The 8,882-nt window shown below is 46.0% G+C and overlaps 1 protein-coding gene across 1 annotated transcript; it reads right to left on the bottom strand.

Moving 5' to 3' along the window:
- MYOCOS (myocilin opposite strand) lies at positions 1–3,186 on the bottom strand. Its single transcript, XM_047751798.1, has 2 exons — positions 3,059–3,186; positions 1–292 (listed from the first exon to the last, which is right to left on the bottom strand). The coding sequence occupies exons 1-2, from the start codon at positions 3,151–3,153 to the stop codon at positions 115–117; spliced, it is 273 nt and encodes a 90-aa protein (XP_047607754.1). The 5' UTR covers positions 3,154–3,186; the 3' UTR covers positions 1–114.
- Between the last annotated feature and the right edge of the window lie 5,696 nt (positions 3,187–8,882).

Below are 8,882 nucleotides of genomic sequence, written 5' to 3'. Positions count from 1 at the left end.
AACAGTGGTTGCAGGAGAAGAAAACTAGCAAAGAACAAAGCTATTTCAAGACAGTCTTCAAAGACAACACCAAGGACTTCAGGGAAACTGTTTTCTGGAGTATTCTGTCAAGGTTTACTTCAAAAGGGCTGATGCTTTAGAAGCTGAGGAGTCTTTGGCGTCCTCAGCTGGAGAGGGAGGTGGGGCTGGGGGTACTTCGGGGCCGGCTGTGCTAGGAGGAGGGGCTTGCTCTGCATCCACATCTGAGAGTATTGCCCCCGCTTCATCACTTTTCTTGGTAAATTTCTCTTCTCTGGGAGGAGAGGCACACTGAATGTCATTTAAATAAGGAGGGGCTTTTATTTTTATTTTATTTTATTTTTTGTCTTTTTGCCATTTCTTGGGCCGCTCCCGCGGCATATGGAGGTTCCCAGGCTAGGGGTCGAGTCGGAGCTGTAGCCGCTGGCCTACGCCAGAGCCACAGCAACGTGGGATTCGAGCTGCATCTGCAACCTACACCACAGCTCACGGCAATGCCAGATCCTTAACCCACTGAGCGAGGCCAGGGATCGAACCTGCAACCTCATGGTTCCTCATTGGATTCGTTAACCACTGCACCACGACAGGAACTCCAAGGAGGGGCTTTTAAAAAGAAGAAAAAACAAACCCCCGGATCCTGGCACTGAAAGAGAACACTTTACATTTTAGAGGACATCCTGACTCACCTACCCATGTTTTCAGGGCTATCACCTGGCAAAAATGAGATGTATGCTATTTACATTTTAACTGTGTGTCTGCTCTTCTCAGAGAGAACTTAACCCTCTCTACTGGTCCCATGGAGCCAGTGTAGCTGTGGTCCACCCCTACCAGCCAGCTCTCTGTACATTCAGCCTAGGGTAGGCTCTCCCTCAGGGTTTTATCTGCACTCCAGATATTCTATGGTCATTTCAGCTCTCCTTTCTGCCTAGTCCCCACTCCTCTCTCACCTCCTTCCCGCCCCGCCCCCCCCCAGCCTACCTGGTCCTCTCCCCCTTCTCCTAGAATCATCTGGCTTTCCTACTCTACTCAGAGCTGGGCAAACCCTGCCTTCAAAAGAATACGACTCACCTGGTAAGTGATTAAAGGCTCAGATTTAACTATTCTCTGAATACCTACAACATTCCAGGGCCTTGGGAGTTAACTACAAACTATGTTCAGATTCTCAATCACAGCTCACAATTAAGTTTTTCAGCTGAAGAAGCTGAGATAGAAGGTGATTTACCCAGATCATGTCACCAGTATAAGACAGAACTGGAATCCAAACTCAGATCTCCCAGTCAGAGCTGATCCCTAATGTTGCTGAAGGCATGTGAGGGAATGGGGAGGAGGTAACAGGGGAAGAAGCTAGGAGACCCCCCAAAATCATCAGAATTCTTCCTTCTTTTTTGGCTGCATCCACGGCATGTGGAAGTTCCTAGACCAGGGATTGAACTCACAGCACAGCAGCAACCTGAGCCACGGCAGTGACAATGCTGGATCCCCAACCAAATGAGCTACTCCCTCTTCCTTCTTCAGTGGATGTTGGAGCACAGAGACCACAGCCCACTGGAGACAATGCCCATTCTCACCGTCTAACTGGACGTGTCAAGTTTGCCACATAGCCCCATCAGTAAAGGTTTAATGTCTCCCTACCTGTATTAACCAAGGAATTGTACATAATTTTAAAAAAATCAATAATACCTTGCATCCCATAAACTCTAAGGTCAAGAGGCATAGTGAATGATTCTAGATAGAAGTCCCTATTTCAAATCAATAGCTTCTTTCTTTGGCCAAATTATCAGGTTTAATAAAATCACTATTTTTAAGTTCATACTCTACCTACAGAACTCAAAACAAAAGTATCAACTCTGCCAATTGAATATTCATATTTGCATCATTACATTATTTCAACCCAGGTTTCTTTGCAGAAATTTGTTAGCCACTTATCTCCATTGAGGGTTACATTCATTAAGACTAGATTCTATAATTTAACCCACAAAGTTAAGTCCCCCTCAACACACAAAGACAAACTGCAACATGTTGGCATTTGCTGTGAGTGAAGCAGCCCCCCGACTTCCTCCAGTTTTATAGCTTCTGTCCTTACGTTGAGAAAGTCAGAATCTATTCATGACCTCTTGACACACAGGAAGAGGCAGCATCTAGCTGATCATCAACAGAGTTCAGTTTTCATATAAATTTGAGACCTAATGTTTTCCTTGTTCATCTTTATATATGGGATGTCTTAGGTGCCCGCCTGGATCTGGAGATCTTAGACCAGAGAGAGGACACCCCACAGTGGCCATCGTAGGCTTGCCAGATTTAGCAGATGAAAATACAGGATGCCCAATTATATTTGAATTTCAGAAAAATGACTCTTTTTTAATTGTAAGTTTATCACAAATATCACACAGACATACTTGGGCCAAAAAAACCTTTTAGTTGTTCATCTAAAAGTCAAATTTAATTAGGCATCCTGTATTTTATCCACTGACCCTGCAGCCAGGGGAAGGTGTCAGGCAGTGGACTCATTTGAGAACTCCGGCATGCAGCACAGGCAAACCCTCTTCTTTGGGCCAGACAAGCTGTTGAGATCTCCCCTTTCTCAGGGCACGCTAGCATAGTCGTGGTCACCAGGCCCACGGTGGTGAAGGAGAGAAACCGTCCTTGCCTGTGGGGAACCTATAGTCTAGTTGGGAATGAGGACAAGTTTCAGGGAGTCCATGCTATCCTCCAACTTTGCAGTGTCATGCATTTTTATACTGGGAGGGTACATCATAACTTCCATCAGGTTATCTAAGTGATCCCCACCTCCCAATTAGGAGACACTGATCTGAAGTTCGTCCCAGCACCCTTATCATTGCCTGTTGAAGGACCATGTGACAGTGGACGACAAAGTATTTTCTCATCCGTAAAACCTGCCTCCCTGCAACGGATGAATACACTGAATACATTTACATAAACCAGCATCTGGGGGAGTTTCAGGTGCTTGGTGGGCATCAGCATGTATGTGCCATCCCAACCTCCCCGCCCCGCCCCGCCCGCCCCAAGAGGTTGGGAGTACCTCATGGTCATGGTGATTCTGCGCCTGTTCACCTCCGAGACCAGATCTCTGTAGAGAAGGTTAATGCTGTTGCCCATGCAGCCTTTCTCAGCCATGGCCTTGCGGTCAGAGGATTGAGATTCACTGCACCTGTGAATCTAAAACAAAAGCACCTGCTTCAATGATCAAGCCTGCTCTTCCTGGGTCCAGCATGGCGGGGTTTGCAGAGGACTTTCACTGCTCTGTTCTTAGTGGGTTCTCCACACAGCTGTCTCCAACTGCCACCCCCACACCCCATTCCCCCAGTCCCACTGTTTCACAAGGCAGATATTTTCTCAAATACCTGCTGTGAGGGGGAGAGCAAGAGCCTCCCTGCCATTAGGTAGAAGAGGTATTACTACCTCAATCTTGCGAGACGGAAATCAAGGGCAGCTTTGGTTCCCCCCAGGGAACAGCTGAGGAAATGGAGACCCAGAGAGGTGAATTGTCTCTCCCCAAGTTGCACAGCGAGGCCCTGTCCCAAGCTGCTTCCGCTCTAACGAGCACCACTTCTCTGGAGCCCTTCCCACAAGGGCTGTTTGGCATGCCTGACACATGCAAAGAGTGCTCTTCCTGGAGCACTTATTTTCCAAAGAACAGGAAAGGTTCATGGACAAAGCTGGAGTTAACAAAGCTACTTGTTCAGATAAGCACCTGGCAGAGACACTGGAGGCTTGATATTGAGAGAAATAGGAGTGGGACCTATTTAGTGTCGGACACTCTGGGGTGTCCTAGGTATCTTATCTACTAACAACAGTAATTTTGCAAGGTAATTATTATGATACCCACTGAACCTATGGGGAAACTGAGCAGTAGAGCAACTAGATAGCTTCAGGAGGCACAGAGCCTCCACTACAAAGATTCAAAGACTCCACTACAAAGCCAAGCCACCCTCCCATTCCGTGCTAAGCCACTTGCAAAGAAATAAGAGACCAGCCTGGTTTCTGGACACCTGGTCACATTCTCTGGTGACACGGCCATTCTCAGAACACAAATTGCAGCGGCCTGAGCCCACCAGCCTGATCTTCTGGCTAGAAAGTTTTGTTCTTAGGAGGAAGCCCAACTGACTCACATTTTGATCCCAGATCAGCATAGGATATAATTCCTTCTACACCTCAGCTCATGGTCTTGAAAGAAATGCCCTTATTACAGACTCTGTAACCACCTATCAGTTACTCCACCTCCTCAGAGTAGGAAAAGGCCAAAACCACCACCACCACAGCCAATGGCCTTCCCTACTTTTTTTTTAATCCCTCCACAGCCAATCTCTCTCAGGAGCCTGAGTTAATGGGTTAATGGGTCGAGGCCTTAGAAGGTAGCAGCTGACACAGATTTTCCCTGCAGAAATGACCTTGATGAGAAATCCCCAAAGAAGTCACAGGGAGGGATGGGTCTTGAGTGCAGTGCAGGGGAAGGGCAAAAAGGAAGCACCAGCTTAGAGGCTGGAGAGTATGCCGGCTTGACCTGCTACTTAATGACTACATTTAAAAAACTAATTCATGTGCACCCTTTTCCCAGCACCATCACTGATCCCGCTCCTTCCTGATGACTCACAGCACTTCTGCTGAGGTGGCAGGTGTTTGGCTTTGAAATGAAAAGTCTTGATTGATCTCACGACTCTCACTCTGAGCTGAGTGATCTTGGACAAGCAATTGAGCTTCAGTGAGCCTTGGCTCTCCTACCTGCAAATGAGAATTAACACTCTCTCCTAGGGCAGTTGTGAGGATTGAGGAAGTATTTGCAAAAGTCCCTAATTTTATCTGTTTCTTGCCTTTTATTTTTAATTTATTATTTTTTAATTTTTTGGCCACACCCATGGCCTGCAGAAGTTCCCGGCCCAGGGATCAAACCTGTGCCACAGCAAATCCTTTAACTGCTAGGCCACCAGGGAATGCTTGGCCTTTTAAAATCCATGTTTCAATACATATACTTTTAGTCGAGGAATGAATATGAACCTAAGTATGTGTATGCTGCCCCTCATTTAATACCATGAATGTAAGCCTTTTCCTCACAAACTCAATTATATTATATTTTGAAAGCAGGAGCCCTTTTTTTTTTTTTCCTTGCCTCCTATCCCAGGGCTTGGCAGTGTTGTGTTCCTAGTGGGAACCCAACGATTACTTCAATTAACTCAGAACCTGCAATAGCATTGTGCTCCCATCTGTTTCCTTTAGCCATGTGATTACTAAAGTCTGATATAAACAAATTTCTGTATTGTGTTTGAATATATCAGAAGCATTTATTGGATATAAATTTCAGAAAGGATGCAGTGGCTGTACTAATTTCTTTTTTTTTTTTTTGTCTTTTGTCTTTTTGTTGTTGTTGTTGCTATTTCTTGGGCCGCTCCCGCGGCATATGGAGGTTCCCAGGCTAGGGGTTGAATCAGAGCTGTAGCCACCGGCCTACGCCAGAGCCACAGCAACGCGGGATCCGAGCCTCGTCTGCAACCTACACCACAGCTCACGGCAACGCCGGATCCGTTAACCCACTGAGCAACGGCAGGGACCGAACCCGCAACCTCATGGTTCCTAGTCGGATTTGTTAACCGCTGCGCCACGACGGGAACTCCTAATTTCTTAGTTTGGTTTGTGTTGGTTTGTGTGTTGCTGTTTGGGCCCAAGGACTTTGGAGAACAAAGTCTGAGCTCTTTTGCAGGAACCCTGGGGAAGACTGCTGTTGTCAGATCCATTGGAAGTGACTAATGGCAACATGAACCTGGAAAAATGCCTCCCTTCTATGCTAGCCATCCTTTATGATGTTACACATTTATCTCAAATGTGTTTCTGAATCCTGATGTCCAAATGTGAAGTTTACACTTCAGATAGGTAAGGAGAAGCCCTGGTAATAAAGCAGTTTGGCGGTAATAGAGCCTGTGTTTCTTGCTATTAACTATAATGAAATCACAGTGGAAAGCAGCTGCTACTTGTGCCATAATATATGATAAAGCTGAGGTTCAAAGCATAGCCTACTTGGCCCCAAATTTCACACATATAATGAATACGGTTTTCCACTCACAAAAATAACAATTAAACAAGAATGTGTAAGCTCTAGGAACAACGGAAAAATATGTGACTACCAATATTATTACTAATTTTACAATAGGGGCACTGAAACTTCTCTGTTAGGCTCTCTTAGTTGCATGGGACATAGACCAAGGATATCTCAAGTGATAGGGGATTGTCGTGAGGATGTGCTCATCAAAAAGGGGGGTCCTCTTGGAGGGACAGGGTGGGTTACCCTTATGGTCCTCGTGGGAAGACTTGAACTGGAAGGCCAAAGAAGAGGCACCTCTAGGAACTATATTATCTTGCCATCCCCACAGCAACCAAAGGCTATGGTTCTAGCACATCAAGTTCATCTTGAACATGATATATTTACTCTCAGTCTCTCTAAAATGGGTAAGCTGGGTATAATTGTTATAGGCATGTACACATAGCTGAGGCAATAGGATAATTAGCAGTGACATGGGATGTGAGTCCCTGCAGTCCACTCTCAGCTCCCCTGACCCACCCTCTAGTGTGCACCTGCTTGGCTGAAGTTATTCTCAACTCACTACCTCTTGGCGCCTCTACCCATGCAGCTGCGTATGGCTAGAGAAAAACACACAGCTTGATGACTCATCTCAATTGAACTTCATGACTGCAAACTTCAGGTGGGTACTTACCCCAAGCTAGATACCATCTCTTCTCTCTTTTTTTTTTTTTTTGTCTTTTTGCCATTTCTTGGGCCGCATATGGAGGTTCCTGGGCTAGGGGTTGAGTCGGAGCTGTAGCTGCCAGCCTACGCCAGAGCCACAGCAACGCAGGATCCGAGCCACGTCTGCGACCTACACCACAGCTCACGGCAATGCTGGAACCTTGACCCACTGAGCAAGGGCAGGGATCGAACCCACAACCTCATGGTTCCTAGTCGGATTCGCTAACCACTGCGCCACAACGGGAACTCCCATCTCTTCTCTTCATAAGCCTCCAATCCTCCTTCCCAATTCTCATTTTCAGCTGAAGAAAATGAAAGCAATCCTAAGAACCTCCAAAACTACCCACCACCACCACATCTACCCAGCTTCTATCTTTTGCACCATATTCTTTGCCTTCTCCCTCATTAGTACAGATGAATGATGATGAGCACTCTTTTCAGAAGCCAACCCTTGCACTCAGGCTCCTGACTCCATCCTCTCTCCTCCACTTCAGGTCTTCACTCCAGGAGTCCTCTATGCCTGAGTATCAAATTTCCCCTCTCTACTAGATCTTCCCCACCAGTGTACAAAGCTTATTTCTCCCATCTTAAAACTCTCTCTTGAACACGGTTTTCTCTACCACAAGACAGATCAACAAAAATTTCTTGAGAAAGAGTTGCTTATTCACCGATTTCAATTCCTTTCCTTTCACTTGCTATCAAATCCACTCCAGTGAAGATTTACCCAAATATTGCTCATCTCACTTAACCATTAGTGGTGGTTTGGGACAGTAAATCATTCCCTACTCCTTGAGACATTTCCTCATTGACTTCCAGAACATTACACTATTGTGTGTGTGTGTGTGTGTGTGTGTGTGTGGTGCGCGCTTTCTTTTTAGGGCTGCACCCAAGGCTTATGGAAGTTCCCAGGCTAGGGGTCAAATTGGAGCTACAGCTGCTGGGCATATGCCTCAGCCACAGCAATGCTGGATCCTTAACCCACTGAGTAAGTAAGGCCAGGGATTGAACCTGCATCCTCATGGATGCTAGTCAGATTCGTTAACCACTGAGTCGCAACAGGTACTCTGACACTACACTATCATTACACTATTCTCTTTCTTTCTTTGTTTCTTTCTAGTGGGGGTCTGGTTTGGCCGAACCCTTAGCATGTGGAAGTTCCCAGACCAGAGATCAAACTTGTACCACAGCAGTGACCTGAGCCACAGTAGTGACAATGCCAGATCCTTAACCCACTGAGCCACCAGGAAACTCTGCAGCACACTCTTCTTGCTCCAACCTCAGTAGTTACTCTTTCTCAGTTCCCTTTGCCTATTTCTTCTCATCTTCTTTTTGTGTGTGTGTGTGTTTTCTAGGGCCGCACCCTTGGGATAAGGAGGTTCACAGGCTAGGGGTCTAATCAGAGCTGTAGCTGCCAGCCTACACCACAGCTGCAGCAATGCCAGATCCGAGCAATGTCTGTGACCTACACCACAGCTCATGGCAACACCGGATCCTTAACCCACTGAGCAAGGCCAGGGATTGAACCTGCAACCTCATGGTTCCTAGTCGGATTTGTTAATTACTGAGCCACGATGGGAACTGAGACTCATCTTCTTAGACTCAGCATTAGAGCATGGAATGCTCGATTCTTGAATCTCTTCTCTACATTCATTTCTTTATTGGTCTCATTTAGTCACATCATTTAATTCCATCTATAGGATGACGAGGTCCTGTCTGTCCAGTCCAGATCTCTCTCCTGAACTCCAGACTGATACACCAACAGCCTACTCGACATCTCCATTTACTAATAAACATTTAAACTCAATGTGTCCAAGAATGAACTCTTGATCAGCTCCTTTAAAACAGCTCCACTGGCTGTTTTCCCATTTCTCTTCATGGCAGCCACATCTGTTTAGGGCTCAAATCTAGAAGTCACCTTTGTCTTATAGCTCTCTTTCCCAAACTCACATTCAATGTATCAGCAGATGGATTTTGAACTCAACTCTTCAAGTTTTATCCAGAATCCAACTGCTTCTCACTACCCTCACTATTCCCTCCTGGTCCACAATTCACCTTTATTTTTAGCATGAATAATTGCAAAAGCCTCCGGACTGGACTGCTTGTTTTCATT

This window comes from Phacochoerus africanus, chromosome 11 (assembly GCF_016906955.1).
Source record: "Phacochoerus africanus isolate WHEZ1 chromosome 11, ROS_Pafr_v1, whole genome shotgun sequence".
Lineage (NCBI taxonomy): Eukaryota > Metazoa > Chordata > Mammalia > Artiodactyla > Suidae > Phacochoerus > Phacochoerus africanus.
The sequence above is the reverse complement of the archived record's forward strand: the minus strand, read 5'-3'. Positions and strand labels throughout refer to the sequence as shown.